Source organism: Strigops habroptila, chromosome 20, assembly GCF_004027225.2.
Source record: "Strigops habroptila isolate Jane chromosome 20, bStrHab1.2.pri, whole genome shotgun sequence".
Lineage (NCBI taxonomy): Eukaryota > Metazoa > Chordata > Aves > Psittaciformes > Psittacidae > Strigops > Strigops habroptila.
In genome coordinates, this window is record NC_044296.2 from 681,936 (window position 1) to 700,280 (window position 18,345).

General features: G+C 45.9%; 2 protein-coding genes across 6 annotated transcripts in view; one reads left to right on the forward strand and one right to left on the reverse strand.

Annotated features, from left to right (window-relative positions):
- Positions 1 to 4,754, reverse strand: part of UPF1 (UPF1 RNA helicase and ATPase) — a 23,546-nt gene extending 18,792 nt beyond the window's left edge. For all 5 annotated transcript variants that reach the window (XM_030509707.1, XM_030509703.1, XM_030509705.1 and 2 more), the window contains exon 1: positions 4,161 to 4,754. In XM_030509707.1, coding sequence (XP_030365567.1) covers positions 4,161 to 4,385 — 225 coding nt within the window. In that variant the 5' untranslated portion in view covers positions 4,386 to 4,754. The remainder of the gene's footprint in view (positions 1 to 4,160) is intronic.
- Positions 4,755 to 5,164: 410 nt separating this feature from the next.
- COMP (cartilage oligomeric matrix protein) overlaps positions 5,165 to 18,345 on the forward strand; it is a 35,273-nt gene continuing 22,092 nt past the window's right edge. The window contains exons 1-4 of the mRNA XM_030509708.1: positions 5,165 to 7,129; positions 7,433 to 9,481; positions 10,919 to 12,233; positions 12,423 to 12,523. The gene's annotated coding sequence lies outside the window, so the exon portion shown is untranslated. The remainder of the gene's footprint in view (positions 7,130 to 7,432; positions 9,482 to 10,918; positions 12,234 to 12,422; positions 12,524 to 18,345) is intronic.

The window sequence follows — 18,345 nt, forward strand, 5'->3', positions numbered from 1 at the left end:
ATGCAAGGACCCATGAGTACAATGAACCCAAACCCACCCAGCTCACTGTGTAATAGCACCTCCACAGATGTTGGAAGATAAAAATCCATTTTAAACAGATAGTGCCATTTTACAAAGTATGAAGGTAACTTACTAACTGAGCATGGAATAGGTGCAATTCCAAAGCCTTAAATTTATCTGAATGTCTTAGAGGCACAAACACCAGGCATTCGCAGGTGCACTTCTACCAGGCTGTTGCAAAGAGCCATAACACACATTCTATATATAATTATTATCCACAGCAGCTAACAGCTTTAATAGTTTTTTTGGGTGCTCATAAAAAACTGTATTGCTGAGCAGTAATAAAATTGCAAAGCTTTTGGTCTTTTTAAGGCAGAAACCCAAGAAACTACAACTGCAAGTTATTTGTACTCCTGCACCAGGTGACTGTGTTAGTTACACCTCAGAGAGCTCCAACCCTTCCCAAGTTAGGCACAGTGATGTCACCTGTGACTGTGGAAATACTCAGCTTTGGCAGGCAGACAATGAGGAAGTGAGCAACTATTGTTCTAAAACTACTGTGATGTTAGCCTATATGCATGTCATTAACAATCTGGCACCATCAACTGTTGTACAAGGTGTGGGGGGGTCATCTTTATTTTAAAAGTGTTGACTGAAACTTCCAGCACAGCAAGTTCAACAGCTACAGCAACATGAGGAACATCGAGGTGCTCTGAAACTATCACCAACGTACTGCTCCCTCCATTGATCCCTTTTTGGCCTCTAAAATACTGGTCAAGCAACAACAGTAGAAGTCCAGAGAACTGAGTAACAGAATAGTAAACCAGCCTATGTAGTGGCTTCTTCCAACCGTGTGTAAGCAAGGCCCCAAATCAGCAGTAACAGAATACAACCCTCTCAGTTTCTCCTGGTGCTTCCGACTAACACAGCCCACCTGCATGAGGAGCTCATCCCCAGGTGAACACAGCTACATCCACCTGACGTAGTTCTGCTCTAAAGTGGTGCATTTCAAGCTGGAACAAGAAAACTAATTGCAGTTAAGCAGGTATTTTGCTAGAAGAGTACTCTTGCTCCAGGACTGCAATGCCCTTTGACATGGCACAGTCACTGCAGGACACCCTGTCACACTGTCCCAATTTAGGTCATTTCCCTCTCATGCTTGAGAAAAAAATACACACTTCTGGACTTGCACAAATAACCCAACTATGGTAGATTCTTTATATTAAAGCTAGAGGCTATTTACTGTACCTTATTATAATCTCCTATACCATTTGCTTTCCCTTTCAAAATAAGGAAGTGGCTACTACAGAGAACACTCGCTCCCACACCACCTCCAAAGCAGTGTGGAGTAAGCTGTATTTCCAGATGGGACCTGAGCAACAGGGCGAAGGTTATTTTGCCAAGACAAAAAGTCTTTGTTAGAACTAGAAGTTAAATCCAGCCCTCATAGTCTAGACCAAAAATAATTGCTGTCCCAGCCTCCTTCGACCACTGCTGCAACAGCTTAACTAACACATCAACACCATGTGTCTTGTCCAGCACGGACCCGCTGAGTATATGACTGCTTCTGAGCATCATCCCTAAGTGCTTGCCTGAAAGAGCAAAAAAAATGAGGCAGAAATCAGAATTGATCTTAAAATATTCAGAAAAATCAATTCCCAGGTTTGATTTTAATCATATCTAAACAATGGAGATTGAGCTTCCTGAAGAGAACACAGTGGACATGGCTCTGTGCTCCCGACTGCTCGCTCTTGTCAGTCAGACACTAATCAATTGTAACAACATCCTCTTAAACTATTAGTTAAATGTACATTGGGAATGGAAGCTCTTATAGACTATCTGAATTAATCACTTTATTCAAGAAATCAGGTGCTCTGAATTGCTCATCCTTTTAAACTCTAGGACACTAAAATGATACCAGAATATGAAACAGCAGAGTAAAAGTACATCCCTCCAATATTCATCAGCTTCAAATACACATTATTCAAGCAGCTTTACTTATAGTCACAGTGACAACACATGAATGTGATTAATTTTAGGACCTTAGAAGTTATTAGTTAGCACGTCCCCTGCCAAAAGCCATAACAAGTTTAAATTATTTGTTGAAGGCAGCAAAATTTCCCCCAGAATCTTTAAAAAACACTTAATTTCTGATCTTATCACTCCTGAGACCGTTGCAAGGTACAAGCCTGAACAGCTCCAGGGAGCTGGGGTTTGCCGTGCTTCAGCTCAGGAGATTACACTTCTTACTCTTCAGAGTTCTGCTTGCAATAGTTCTCTCCCAACCCTCCCCAAAACTTACATTTCTAGTCAAAATGGGGATCAGGCTGACCACAACAGTTTGTGGAAATATCATAAACACGCTCAGCTTTAAAAACGTAATAAATAACTCCCTTCTTGCCAGGCTGGATGGGCACAGACACACCAGTACCTGAATGTACTCTCCAGATACTTTTTTTTCCCCTTTTTACTTCAAAGGCTTTTCAAACATGTTTAGACAAAAAGACAGATTAATCCTCTTGTCTGGTCTTCTAGCTTATGAGGCTTATTTTGGGGTGGTTTTTCTTCTTCTGGCCACATGTTGTCTATTGTGAGATCGGGAATGATCACAACCCATTAAAGCTTTAAAAAAAAAAATAGGATTTTACTGAAACTGCCTGTTTAATCAATTCATGTGTAGTCTAACTGTACACAGGCAAGGTCTTCCTACTACCATTAAGTAATCCTGATATCCCAATGCTCAAACTGGATAAAGTCTACCAAAGCCAAATGCAAAAGCTGTAAGCAACCAGAAACTAAACAGCCCATGGGATCCCATCCCCGAGTCTGTCTTATGAACACACTAACCCGGAGCAAGTCACGGCACAGCAGCTACACCCTGGCTGTGTGCTGAGCACAAGAAAGTCCTTCAATTCATCCCGGGATAAACTCAATGCAGCCAGGATGGGATAATACCACCTGCAGGCTCTCAGCACCTGCACACACTGGCCTCTTTGCCATTTGCTCGCTTCTCTATCCACAACTACATTATTCACAGACCCTGATACATCAGCTTGCACAAGGAGAATCAAGCCTGCTCAAACTGTGTTTGGTTTACGATTCAAAACTTACCTAAAGCATTTCAACTCATCCTTTAAAGTGCGGATAACATGCATTTAATTATTAATAACGGGACCACACAAGGATGCAATGAAACTTAGAATAGTCCATGATCTCTAGATGGAAAATAGTTTGACTTTTTAAAAACCATGAAGGAATTCTTCAGGGGTTTTGGTTTTACTACAGTCACGACGTAGCACAGTGACAGGTATCGTCTTCACATGCAGCATATAACCCTGCTTCCTGCTTTACTTCCACTTTTGTGAATTGTTAAATAAATACGTGTATGTAGCAAATATCAACAAGGTATACATTAAAAAAATCACCTCTTTTTAAGCTATGAGGAGCCAGACCTCCGAACTTAAACCTCAGGCAGTATCGACTGTCACTCCCATGCAAACCCAAACAGACCAGCCCAGCAACCATGCAGCAGAAAAGGTGGCAAAGCACGATAAAACAACAGTAATACTAAAAAATTAAAAGCACGTTTTGCTTTTAGTCGCAGAAATCAAGAAATGAAAGGAAGTAATGCTGAATTTCCTCAGCACTCAACTTTTGGTAAGCAAATGCCACCTCTCGCTGCGTTTGTTTTAAAGAGGAAAAGAATCGGAAGCAACATCCCGAAGCGTTTCTAACTTCAACATCACACCGAAGAGCGACACAACTGTCACGACGCAGCCACGGAGTCCGCCGGCTTTACCAGCCTATAACCGGCTGCCGGGCTGCTCCTCAGGGCGCTGTCCCCGCACTCCCGGGGCAGCGCCGGAGCGCACGCCTGCCAGGCCCGTTCCCTGCCGCGCCGTGCCGGCAGCGGGCGGCACCGCTCCGGAGCCGGCAGCCTCCTCTCGGCGGGGCAAGCTCGCAGCCACACGCTGCTTCCACTTCCCCGTCCGGCGCTGCCGGGGACAGAGCGCCCAACCCCGCAGCCCGCCCAGGGCTTCCCCTCGCCGGCCCCACGGCCGGGCCCGCCCGCCCCTTCCGGACTCCCCCCCCCACACCCCCGGTGGCGGAGCCGCCCTGACACCCCCCCCCCGCCGACACACCCCCGGCCGCGGGCTCACCTGCGCTTCGATCGGTCCTGGCGGTCCCTGCCCCGCTCCGGGGGGCCCTTGGCCCTGTCCCGGCCCCGCCTGCCCGGGCCCGGGCGGGGTTTGGGTCTGGCTGGGGAGAGTGAAGTCGGTGAACTCGAACTCGGATCCCTGCGTGTCGGCGCCGAGCAGCTCGGCCTCCTCGGTGTCCAGGAAGGTGAGGGTCTGCGAGCTGGGGCCATACGCCTCCACGCTCATGGCGGCGGCGGCGGTGAGGAGAAGCGGCTCTTCCCCACCCGCCCGCCCCCCCCCCCTTCGCCCGAGCCTCACCTCAGGGAGCCCGGGCGCCGCGCTACGCGAGCGGCAGGATCCGCTGCGCGCACCAGGCCGCGCGCGCGAGAGCCGGCCAACAACGAGCTCGCCGCCGCTCCCCCCCTCCCCCCCACCCCGGCTCGGGCGGTCCCTCGCGACCGGAGCCAACGGCGGAGAGCAGCGGCCGAAGCGGCGGGCGGGCGCCGGGGGAGGAGCGAGTCCCGAGGCGCTGCGAGCGGGACGGTCCGGCCGCTGCTGCTGCTGCCGCCGCCGCGCGCCAGGCCAGGAGCGGTGACGCGGAGCGCACGGAGGACGACGGCGGCGACGCCAGCACGCCCCGTGCGCGTGGGAGGGGTGACGCAGCACGCACACACCTGGGGAGGGCAGGCGAAAGGGGAGGAGCCTCGGCGGAAAAGGCGCGAAGGGGCTCGCGCCGCGGGCGGGGGGCCTGTGTTCCCCCCCATACACACACACACCCCCGAGGGAATGGGCGGGGCCTGCCTCTGATTGACGGCTCTGTCAGCCAATGGGTACTTGAAGAGGGGAGGGAGGGCGGGCCGCGGGGGCGCTGGCGGCGGAGAGGGCGGCTCGGCCCCGAGGGGGCGGCTGCAGCAGCAGCGTGTGGTGGCGGAGGGCGAGGGGGGGAGCTGAGGTGGTGGGAGAGCCTTGTGGGGGCCATGGGGGGCTGTGGTGCTGGTGCTGGGAGCCCTGTGGTGGTACCAGCTCCGTGTGAGGGGAGGCAAGGTGGTGGTTACCACCGTGGAGACAGGAAGGGGCTGTTTATCCGCCTGTGCCCGCTGGCTTTGTGGCCTGCCCGCCTCGTGTTCCTGTTTGAAACGAGCGTTCAGTGTCTGGGCTAACAGTGGCATAGCCTGGGTTAGGGAGTTATGCAGGGGCTTTAAGTGTTTTGAGGCAGATGTGGTGATTAAGGAGGATCTGGTATTATAGTAATACCTGCTCTAGCTGTAATACCTATTATATCTGTAATACATGATATAACAGTGTGGTAGTCAGAAAGCTGAGTTGCTGTGAGGTGAGGGTAGTGGAGTTGGCCACAGGGATTCTCTGAGGTCAGGGCAGAGAAGGTGAGCAGCACGTCTTCCTGTCCAGAAATAAACAAAGTGTTGGATTTGGGTGCCCTCATTTCAACATCCTTTTGTCAGCACGCAACAAACCTCTTTTAAGATAACTTTTGTGTGTTGTGAAAAACACTGATACGAAAGGCTCGATATTCAGTCCCTCTTCCCTACTGAAGCCTTCGGTTATAAGATGCAAATATGTGTTTTCTTTTATAAGTAACGTTAATTTTATTCTTGCCTTTGGTGTCGGATAAAGCCTGGATCTGAAACAGCATGTACCAGATTTGCAGCTGTTAGGCTGAAAAGATCTAGATGAAGATTGAAAAGCATCCTTGTTCTAGGAATTCTGCGCACCAAACACAGGAAAGGAAAGAACGAACACAGGAATCATCACTTCTGCGTACAGACTGTCTGAATTAATCTTTAGCTTTAAGCCTCTAGGAAGAATAGGCTGTACCAATAGTTTATCATAAATGTATCCTAATTCAGGCTTCAGATTAAAGTAGGTTAATCCAACAAGCCGCTAAAATCAAAAAGCACAATGGAAATGTGATGAGTTAGGACTGTCACATCAGCTCCAGTGTAACATGGTGACATCAAGAGAAGTCAGTGTATACCAGTTCGTAAGTTCATCAGTGTTACAAGACAGTTTGAACTTTGAGACTCTTGATTCCTACAGCAACTGAATTAAAACCCACCGAAAGTTTGGCTGGAAAGCGTCCATGGATGAACTAAACTGGTGCTTTCTTAAGACAAACCGGAAATTAACTGTTTTGTAGTTCAGAGAAGAGCATAACTGTGAGAAAATATGAAATCCTACTTGAGGATGAAAGCGGAATTGAAGAAGACAGTTCTAAAGCCAGGTAGGCTGCTTGTTATGAACACTTATTTATTAATAAACACAACGTGCTTGCAGCATTTGGCTGCTTTACAGAATCCTCAAAAGCCCTGGAAACTGATCAAAGTTTTGATGTGCTGCTGGGTTTCTTTCCCTATCCCCTACATAATCCAGAAAATACCAATGCTTTTAAAGAGAGGCTGCTTGGAAAACTTGCTGAGAACTGCAGGTCCTGCCTTCGCTCTGCCGTCAGGAGGGGAATTTAAGGTGCCGGGGCCCGGTGGCTGCGTTGGGGACACGGTGGTGCTGCTGTCTGAGGTGCTGAAGCTGGAGGGCTGCGAGGGATCCCCCCACACGGCGTGGGCAAAAGCAGGAGCAGGGGGTCTGTGTGGGAATCCTGCAGTTCTTTTTGGTCTGTTTTGATAAGGGATCAAACCGGCGATTAGTTGTGGCCGTTGGATTACTGCGTTTAAACTGGACACTGCAACTAGTCTTTATAGCAATACAAAAGGAGGGTACGTTTGAATTTCATGATATTATTGCTTAATTGTAGTTCGCTGCATGCTGGAAGCTCTGTGGACCACTTCAGGGCTTTTAAAGGTAAATATGGAGGCACATATGCAGGCTATATTAGAAAGCCCCATGACAGTATATTTTGTGTAAGCCATGTTTCGTGAAGGTTTTCTCTCTTCAGGCTGGGCTGCTGCAGAGATGGCACTCTGCTCTGACTCATTGGTCTCTACTGCTGTGCATCCAATATGAAATTTAAAAAGGTAACACTTCAGGAAACTGGAACACATTCTGTTGCTGCTTTACCATTTTTATGCATAATTAGATGCTAGATTTGCAGGACAGGCTTAGCTGTAAGAAGCTATCCAAGAGAACAAATGTGGGTGAATGTAATTTTAAAAAGGATGCTTCCTGCTTGCTTGAGAGCTAAAAAGTTTCAGGTGATTATCTTGAAGAGGTGATGATAAAGGTTCTTGTGGGTTGTCAGTGTAAAACTGGTGCATACAGCAGTTTAGGTGTTGATAGAAATAACACAGTCCTGACTCAAAATAATGTGCTTTTGCCAGAGAACTATCCTTGAAACTCATTTCAATTCCAAGACACACTGCGCCGGGATTCGATAACATCCTCCACTCAGGACTGCACAGGAGAGGGCTGAAAACAAGCTCTTACCAAAGGGAATGAACTGATTGGTCTCTGCAAACTCCAAGCCATGGAGATAGTGCTGGGAAGTGTCATCATGACGTGGGGGGTTCCAAGCCAATCACACCCAGTGTGAGGAGTCTTTGCAAAGCTGCTACTTCAAATGACAGCGTTGGATTGAGGAAAAAAATGTATTTTTATCCTGGGATAAAACAATTCAGGTTAGGGGCAAATGAGAACGAAACAGAGAGAAGATGTTCTTGACAAGAATGCTTAAGGAATACTCACTCCTTGCACATCCCGTGGTGATGGATCTATCCAGGAGCGCTGTGGTTAGCAGCGTGTTAACATGGCACAAAACAATGCGGTTATTGTGCAGATCACTTTTTTATCTGCTCTGTCACTTCCCATCTCTATTTCTTCTTTTTTGTTGTTGTTGAAGGGTCAGCTAGTTCATAGGGCTTTTAAATTCTTCATTTCCCCTCTCTCTGGTTTTCCTTTTGCCTCTTCCCTAAACCAAATCTTCAAGTGGAAATTCCATACAATTGTACCTCGCCTGAGGACTAGTCAATGGAAGACCGAAAAATATCTGTTGTCGTTTGGTTTTGCTTTAAAGGAAAACTCTCCCCCTCTATAATGACAGCATTTTAAAAACAAAACAAAGAGACTTTTTAAAAATACAACCTATTGCACCAAACCCACAGCAACAAAGCAGAAACCGTTGCAGGCTGTGAATTATTCCGTTGCAGCTGGTACAGTTCTTCCCAGTTACCACAAGAGGGACATAGAGGGAAAGCTAATGCAGCGCTGGGCAAGGTTACCAGCAGAGCAGCTTGGCGCAGGTTCACGGCAACATGCGTTTTCCTTTTGTTTAGGAAGACCTTCTGGGATCATAACATTTCTATAGCTTCCTTCATCCCATAGAATCCTTAAAAAGCTTTCTAGGCATTATAAAATGTGATAATAAGCATTAATGGCTGTAATGGAGCTTTTCCCAGAACTTTGTATCTTTCCTCAGCGTTTTCCTATTTTAATGTGTGTAGTAGTGCTGGGACAGGGAGAGGTTGGGCTGTATTTTGGTTCCATCTCTAAGACTGGACCAACAAACCTGGCAGCATTCAGCAGGCATGTGCAGGAGAGGGGTATGGAGCTAGTTTTGTTTGTTTAGTTTTCACAAATGAATGGCTGATGATGCAGATCTAAGATCAGAGCTCATCTAAATGCCTCCATGAAACAAAAGGACCATGAAATCCCCTCAAGTAAATATTGAAGGGTTTATTGGGCTCTTGTGGAATTAAAAAGCAAGATCTCAATATGCACTAGATTGGAAGTAATGCAGCATGTGTGTTTAAGGATAGGCAGTTGATTAATCCCTAATGTCAGTAAAGCTTTGCTTCCAGCCCTGGTGAGACAGAGGCATTGCTACTTGGGCACGCTGCTATTTGGGATCCAAACAATAATACTGGGAGAAAGGGCTGTTGTGAGTAAGATGGGAAAAATGCCTTCTTTTGAAATAGCTTTACGGACTTCAGTCTTACCACATTTCTGTGCCGGGTATTTGAACCACATTCAAAGCTCTTGGCAAGTGCTATCAGATTGAATGGTTGTTTTTAAAAGCCCAGTTTCATGCACAGAATGTTTTCACAAAGGAAAAGCATATCAGAAAGAAGTAAGAATTTCTCCAAGGTGCAGAAGTGCGCGTGCAGCAGTGAATGCAGCCCAGCTTTGACTTCAGGAGTGTGAGTAATGCAGTATAGAAAATTCACAGCAAAGGTCTTTTGCTCATTATCAGGGGAATCTCAGTGCTTTTATCCTTCAAATTGTGTAATATTTCTGTTTCAACTGCCTTCCTTGCAGGTTCAATTGTGGCTATAAAAATATTCCTGAAACAAGTCATGGATTGGGAACTTAAAACAGTGAAGGAAAAGGAGGAAAAGACCTGGACATTTCTTCAGTGATCCTGAATGAAGAAGGTACTTAGATATTATGGTGATGAGTGACATAAACTGATACGAGATGAAAGCCAGTAAATGAAACTACCTATAAACTCTGTGCTATAAACCAGTTTTCTTTCACTGTCTAAGTTAAGTGGATACTAAAAGGCCAATAAACTGTGAAAAGGTAATTTAATATTAAAATACTAATTAAAACTACTTTATTTCAGTATAAAATTTGAAATCCTTCCCTCCAAAATGTATTCAAATCCTTTCTAACACCCACTCCTTGAAAACAGCTGAAGTGTATGTTCATCCTAAACAATGCCACGTTAGCACAGACTCAGAATTCAAGGAACTCATGTAGGGGAAAAGTCTTTTTATGAACAGAGCTTCTGGCGTTCTGAAGGTTTCTGGTTGCAAAAGTACTGTATGAAGTGATCTCTTTAACTGGCCACAGAAGTTAAAAGCAAACCATGCTAGCAAAAAGGCATGGTTTCTAAAATCCAAGAAATAAAATCGCTGGAATTGGTGGATACATTCAAGAATATATTTAAGAGTATCTGTTACCTATTAAATCTGTCTTGAGTAGGAGTTCTGGAAGGAGCAGACTTGTTAAAAATCCTCAGTTTCTAAAGGGGCATCAAGGTTTCTTTAAACGGGGCTTCTTCAAAACAGATGTCGTTGTATCTGAGCGTAAAACCAGCTATTGAAGCCCTTGATTGACTACAAAGAGTGTACATGTTCCTTTGTTTTAATTTCTGGCAGTTCTCCTGGGCAGATGGAGAAGCAGCGAGGTTATTTCAGTGTAATGTAAAATCCAGTGCTTCACAAAGGGTTTGATGTGTGTTTGGATCTCATGGAGTGGTGTTCCTCCCTCTGGTTTGGTGGGGAAAATAGGAGAGTGGCGAGTTTTCAGGTTGTCCCTGGAGGCTCATTTAAATTTATAAATACTTTTTAAGTTTTAGCAACACAACTTCTGATGTGGTGGAAGCTTGCTTTCTTCTCAAAGCATTCCTGCTTTACAGACATGTTTTTAACCTTGGGGGAAGGTGGCACGCACAGGGTTAAATAGGAGGTTGTTTTCATAAAGAGTATCTTAAGAGAACAAATCACTCGAAAACCAGTATTTTTGGAGTCCCACCCTGCCTTTTTCTTTGCTTTTTCTTTAAGTGAATAACATACTTGCATTCTCTACATAGAAAGTGAATCCTTCCAAGTAATTCCTTCTTCCTGCTGTGGGAGAGGTCTGTTTATTTGGCACTCGTTTGAAAATGGAATAATGCAAGCCATCCCATAATGAGGTGTATTGCCCTTTGGGTTTTGCTGGGGGGTATCTAAACACACATGTAAGAATGTGTGTTCAGCCATATAATGTGGCTACATGACTTACAGGAGTGGTTCAGACTCCTGCTGGACTAAACACCTGCATCCATGAAGGTCCTTGTCCTGGAACATGAACCATTTGATTTTCAGGTCTCCAGCTCTCAAGAATTATTCCGTCTGGCTTTTTTATGGACATCTCAGGTCCTTTTGATGTGAAATGCAGCATTTGCCAGCGAGGCCTTCTCTTTTCATTGCAGATATTAAAGGTTCACAAAACATTGAGTGTAAGCACTTTCATAGTGGCAGCTACGGGCAAGGTTAGTAATATGAACAGTTGCTTCTGTTAATTGCCTTTATTTCTTGCCTGAAGGAAAACCAGATCTAGAATTGAGAAGACCAAATGGATTAGGTGTTGCAGTTGTTTTGCTGTCATGGAAGCCCTTCCATTAGAAAGCCTTTATTTCTGATGTCTGGGGTGAGTGCAGGGCAGGAAGAGCTTGGGTGCCTGAACCAGACTGGTTTCAGGATGGAGAAGCTTGCTTGAAGTGGAAAGAATGTTTTCTTTGCAGAATGTTGTGGATTTGAGGAGGAACCAAGCCAGTACTGAGCAACAGGTCATGAATGGTTACAGAGCAGCTTTGTAATGCCTTCCCAGAAGTCAGGAGTTCCTTGGAAATGTACCCAGGCCACTGGTGGAGTTTCTTCAAATGGCATATGAAAAGATCTGGACAGTGTACTCCTGAGAGTGGAGGTTTCTGTTGATTATACCTACTTCCTAAACACTGTGAGCTTAAAATACAGTGGATTTGCCCCTACTTGCGTGAAATGAGGTTTCCCACTATCGAGCTGTTGTTAAGGAGTGTTTCATGGAGTTCCTTTGCTAGTAGTTTCCCTGTCACTGTATGGTTTCGTTGCCTGCTCCTCAGCTGCTAAGCCAGGGCAGAGGTGGAGTGATTCTCCCACCCCAGCCTGGTGGTGCTGGTTACTGAGGCTTCCTCAGACTGGATTATTTAGGACCCACTGACCTCCCTTGGTAGCAGCAGCACCCTGATGGCAACACCTCAGGACCTTCTCTGGGTCCGATCTACCAGGCTTTCACCAGCACTCCCAAATTAACTGCCCAGCGAGCCTTTGCTTTCGGCTTTCTGTGCACTGTGTAAGGAGGCAGAGTTCCCACTGGGGAAGGCAGCCAGTGTGACAGCCAGTAAATAAATGGAAGGGTGCTGGAAGAGCTATGAAGAGATGGAGAGATAAGGAGTCCTTCCAGGCTGTTCCCTCTGGACTCATGCAGACCAGCAATTATCAACTGGCGCCATTGGAGAGTCACATTGCAGAAGCTGCTACAGGTGCTGTGATGAAAGCGGAGTCTGTGCGAATTCCTGGCCCCTGAACAAGACCCATGGCAGCACTATGGACCCATCGTGGAGGCTGGAAACTCTGAACTGGGGCTGGTTTTACTAAAAAGGTAATTATTTGGCTTGATTTATGATCAAACAAAAGTTTTCAAACAGCTTTTCAATTCTGGCCCAGAGATCCATGAGGCTTATGTCATATGGAGGAAACTCAGAACACAGACATTTTTTATGTAGTTGTTAGCAAATGTTATTAAGAAAATGAAATGTTGAACTAGATCCTACGGCCTTTTTTTTTCCAGCTACAGTATGAAGACAGAGCAAAAGTCTAATGAGAAGCGAGTAAGTGGCGTTCCAGTCTCAGACAAGATACTAACAGATGAGACCACCACTCTGGCAGCAGGTTAGTATGTGACTTTGCTGGAAGAGGTGATTGCAAAAGGATATGAAGAAGGTCTGGAGAGCAATAATTCGAAATAGCACTTTAGTAATGATGTCATTTAAACAAAAAAGCAACATTAAACATTGGGCAATGAACTCCTTTGGATCAAGAGCAACGCAGGGCCACTGGCCAAGGTGCAGAAGAACTTCTACAGCAGAAGTTGTGCAGTGTAATAAAGAGCTTGTGGAAAGTCCAAAGCATGCAAGGTCATGATGGAAAAGCCAGATTAGAATAATCCTGACGAGTGGCAGGATAAATAACCCAGTATTTTTTGTGAGCATGAGGGCTTACTAGGGAACGGAGGGGAGGAAGGTATTAGAACTGTAGTAAGTAGTGTATTCACTCACGATCAGCCCATGTGTCTTGAAGTCAGATCTTGGGCTAGCTGGAGCACCGAAACAGCCAGAATGATTGCTATGATCCCAGCCCGATCCTGAGCTCTTCTCATGGGGCTCAAAACAAATCCAGTCACAACCTGCATCCACCTCCTTGACTGAGGAAGCAGAAGGGCTGAAACAAGACAAGGGAGATTATTCCTGTGGACTTGACGAACATCAGGAAACATCAAAAATGGCATTTAAAAGCTGTGGTGTTGGAGGTTTTTCTTTAGAGGATGGCCCATCCTGGTGGTGCACGTGGTCTGGATTGGTGGCTCAGGATATGGAGATCAACCCTTTCCTGGCAGGTGTGGATAGCTTGAAACAAACTCCCACTGATGAACAGCCAAAGGCCTGGTCAGCTGGTGGGAGGCAGCACATGCCTTGCTCCTTTTTTCCCTTTAATATCATTTGTTCCATATCCCACTAGAGGCCACCACAAATCTCATCTGGCAAAAAAAAAAACAACAGAAAGGAAGGGAGGGGGCACCTGCAGTGCTAAATGGCAAAAGCTCCTGGTTTATAGGGAGGTTTAGAAGTGGAACTCTGATATCCCTAGAAACAACTTCTCTTCCCACTGTGGTAGGAGTAACTCCCAGATGTGACTTGAAGCCAGCAAATGATCTCAGGCTGTGAGATCAGATTTTGCTGAGTGTACAGGGTTAGACACATTCATTACTCTTTCCAGAAGATCTCCTGTCCAAACCATGCATTGATATTTGATTTCCTTGGGAAATATTGGCCTTCATGGGAGCCTTTACTGCATCTGTGTATAGAGACTCAAAGTTTCAACATTGGCTCCTGCCTTGCCAGTAGAAAGTTGCTTTTGTCATTGCTATTTATTCACCTGAGGCGTGGGGTTCCTGGAATTGTGTGTGCTTTCCTGGAAGAAGTGTTGAAGGGTGGAATGGCTTGTGCAGGAAGCATTCAAAGACTGAAAAGATGTCAAGGAGAGACAAGGCAGCTGCGGCTTAGGGAGAGCTCTCGGATTCCACCCTCATGATGGGTATTTCTCTGGCAGTCATTGTCTCAGGAGCTCAGCGCTGCTTACACCCAGAGAGCTTTGGCTTGAGGAAAGGTTGATGGAAGAAACTGCCTCTGTGGTAGCCAAGAGCAATTGGCCTTTAGCAAAGGAAGCGTTGCAGAAACACAGAGGATCAAACTTCGAGTTTCCATGTGGAATTAAAATCAGAGCAATGCTATGACTGTCACAATTCAGCCGATGTGTGTCCTTGCAAGCTTTGGATGGGAAGAGCCGTTTAGGTGAAGCAGGGATTGACTCTGACTCTTTACACAGACCGTGATACTGAAAAATAGTGTGGAAAAGATTTGCTTTTGTGGCTGTTTTTCAGCTTTGGGTGGGGTCAGGAGAAGGAATTGCCAGAATTCTCCAGAGCCAGCTCATTCCTGTGAGATTTCTGGTCTGATATTTTCTTGAAAACTCCAGAGGTTTGGACCAGTCTCCAGACTGGATCTTGCTGTAGAGCTTCCCCCAGCTCCTCAGTCTGTATGTGCCGTTTTTCCATCTCTAGGGGTGAAAAACCCAACAGCTCAGAGTCTGCATGATGTCGAATTTTCCTCTGAGTTTCTAAATGCTGTACAAAGAAGCCCAATTTTTGGATGAAGCCAATAATCCAGAATGTCTCAAGGCTTAAGAAAAGAAAATGTTATGTGAAAAGAGATGTATGGTGAGACGGGCTGACAGCGTGAGCAGGGAAAGCACGTGGCTCCTTTGCTTCCACGATCCTTGAGGCTGGTGAAACAAGCGGTTTCACAGATGCAGCTGTTTACCTTAAGGCTCATAGGCCTCTTGAATTGGTTCTTTTGGCTTGCACCTGTTAGTAACTTCCTAGTAGTCAGGATGAGGCAGCGTAGTTCCCTTCAGCGTTGTGGAAGCTGCCGCCCGGATAACGTTTTTTAGTCATAGCTGTGTGCTGTGCACCCAAGTGGGGAGACCCTTCTGCAGGAGAAAAGCTGAGTATTTCACTTGTTACTTAACCAGACGTGAGTGAGGGCTCAGCTGCCTGGCTCTGTGCTGTTATTTCTGTTTGACAAGTCATCTTCATATTGGATGAGATCTCTCTTTTGAGAGAGACAAAGTGCTGCTGCTTCTGAGGACGATACCTGTCCTTCCCACCCCCAGAGCGTGGGCCCTGCAAACATCTTTGTCTCTTCATTCCTGTGACAGCCCTAATTGTCTGACAGAAAAGTCTGTGCAGCACCTCAGGCAGGCACTGAAGGGGGACAGCGCTGTGGAGGCTACACTGCCTTGTGCTAAAACGAGCTCTGTCTACAAGGTACTGAGTTTGTCATTCTCTGCTCAGGCTTGAGGAACTGGCATCTTTTTGTGGTCGAGGTTTTGGGAACAATTAATGAAGGCTTAAAGGACAGTTTCCAAGAAGAGGGTTTGTTCTTGTTTGCTCAAAATCTAACCAAAGTTCTTACTCAGCTGAAGTCGGGTATAAGCAATAAAGATCGAGACAATGTTCTGCTCTGCAACCATCACAAGAGGAAGAAGGATTTCTATGGAATACTGAGGCTCTGCTATAATAATAACCCCATTTTCTTTTTTCATCTTCAAGATTCTCATTTTACAAGTGGATAATAAGACCACTTTAGAGAACAGCTTTGACAGGCTACTGGTCCTTCCCATATCCCTCTATTTGTGCCCTCGGTGAGTCTCCCAGTCATCCTGATTCCACAGCAGTTGAAGAAAGCACCTACACTTGAAGAATTTTCATTGTAGTTCCTAACGGCTTGCCCCTCCATTTGCCTTGTATGCAAGTGTTGAACTGCTCATAACCAAAACTAAAGTGTGTGAGGCATAGAGTGTTGTGTATAGTGACTGACTTCTTTTCCTCCTTTCTCTTTCTCACTGGGTATTTTGAAGAGTTGAGTTTGGAGAAAGCAATGCTCAGACTTCTGACCTAATGCTTTCAGCATCCGCATAGCTGGGGGAGATGTGAGGGGAGGATTAATACAGAGCGATCTATCCTCTCTTCCTCTTCGTACAAGTTAACTCTCATTTTTACCACTGAAAAGCTTTATGGCTCCTGCAAGCAGCTGACTGCAAAGTATGTTTCTACAGACTACCTCAACAGTGGTCTTTTGATCACTGGTGTCCTGAGAAGACCTGATTGCTTGGTGCTGGTTTTGCTTCTTTCCAGCTGTTAAATCACACCAGAGATCTTCCTTCTGGTTTCGGGTGTGTTTTCTTTTTTAAATGTAAGCAGGAGAGGTAATTGCTATGGAACAGTTGTGTGAAAAAGAGCAAATGGGAAGAAAAGAACCAGCCCCTGTTGCAGCCGGTGGGAGAGGAAGTGTCAGGAGAACTATCATTAATCTTGAATCAACACTTATTAAAAAGCTACAGCTTTCTGCTGTGTGTATCAAGGAGACCTGAACAGGTTTGCTTAATATAACATCTGGCATGGAAAATTTCTTCATGGTCCCTTGAGATGGCCACAGAAAGGGCAGCTTTGTGGTCTGTCAGAACATGGTTATTAGGGCTACTGATCCAGCTTGTTGGGAAAGGTAACTTACCACTTCATACTTCTGAGCAGAATAAACTGTGAGGTTCAGGTTTTCTCTGTGGGTCTTTGGGCTGTGACCATAGCAAGAGCAGATCTGTCTCCTGTGAATGGCTGCTAACCATTCCTTGGCTTGCTCTACACAAAGCAAGGTTTTCTCTGGAGTCCCAAGCCAAATGTTTCCCTTTTTTCCTGCTGTTCTGCACTCTGTTATGTATTTGGCTGTGCTCTCTGTCCCAGAGGTGTCTATGTTCTGGTGGTATTAGGTATGAAGAGATTGTCAGGTTCCCTGGGATCTTCCTTGCTGAAAGGAACGGTGGAAATGATCTTTTTTTCTCTGAAGCTGCCTGTCAGAAGGCTGATGGCATGTGCCAACTTGTGGCTAGAAGGCAGTAATTTGAGGCCAGCAAATACTCATCTGTGTAATGCTTGTATATATGATACAGAAATAGTATTATTCATACACAGTGTGTGCATTTGTGTGTAGCTACTGAACTAATCGGGTGAAGACAGCTCCAGCAGGATCCAAGCACATCTCCAGGCTCCCTTGGGTTCAGTGCTCTGCCTCCGAAGGGGTCAATGCCAAATGTTTCTTTTGAATTAAAAACTCTTGGTACATGCTCAAAACCCAGTCAATGCTCCCTAAGAGAATCCCTAGGCTATTAAAAGTACCGTCTGCCCACCTACATGTGTGATCTCAGAGCACTGAGCACTTCCAGTCCCTTCTGCAATGACACAATTCCTGTTTACACTCTTGCTGAAGACCCCTGGATTACTCAATAAGAAGGTTTGACCACGGAGATGAATTATATACATCATTTAGGAGAAAAGGAAAACCAGTCTGCTTAGAAAAAGGTTAGTCTGTAAGGTTTGCCATCCCGAAGAGTTTTGGGAAGTGACTTAGTGCATCCTGAGCAACCAGGAAAACTGTGTTATTGTCATTATGGCGCTGGGAGGTGTCTTTTAGTAGCAAAAACCAAAAAAGGAGACCACAGCCAAAGCAGTTGTACTGACAAAACCTGCATGCTCTAAGCATTAATGATACTCCCAACAATAATTCCCAGCAAGACGTGATGGCTTAACCATCACACCAGCTTGCAGCTCTCTTAGTCAAAACAGCCGCCAGTCTTCTCCTTTTTTCCAGTACAATTCAGTTAATTATTCCCAGGTCTCCCGACAAGTCCGAGCTCCCGCTGGCTGCTGGAGCAATAGGAGCCCATTGTTGCAAATTTGCTTAATCCAGTGTTAGAACTCTTTATTGTCCAGAACAGAAAATGGCATGAATAGTAAAGGAAAAAATGTGAGCTGTTTCCTGTAGGGTTTTAACAACCCTCTGGGGGTGTGATTACAACATATGCTGGGGAACAGTGCTGAGCAGGGTGGTGGTGGGAGAAGAGGCTCTGGCAGCATTGACCACCCCATCTGTAAGGCTCATTACAGCGAGCTGCTGGGGAGGAAGGGGAGGATGGGAGACAGCTCTTCTTCATCCCAATGTGCCACTGCTTTTCAGCCCCTTGGCCTTCCAATCTGTCACAGTTTGTCTTTGCAGGCTGAAGTGAGAGGTAAAGCAAAACTGACTGAGGGCTGATGGAAATGTGGGCCCTTTGGTTGGCCTCCTGCCCTCGTGTAAAAAACATTTTAGTTCCAGGTGTCTTCTCTTCAGACAGGATCATGTTGACACAAGGTCTCAGGCATCTTGGAAGGGGTGGGATTATCCATGTGGGACCTGGGAGTGTGGAACATTTGAAAGTGCTGCGACCTTTCTAGAGACAGCAAATCAGCTTGTCAAAACTCAGGAAGCCACTGGGAAGTTCTGGACTGTATTTGAAATGAAGGACAGTTCAGGGTGATCCTATAGCCCTGTCTCTGGATAGAC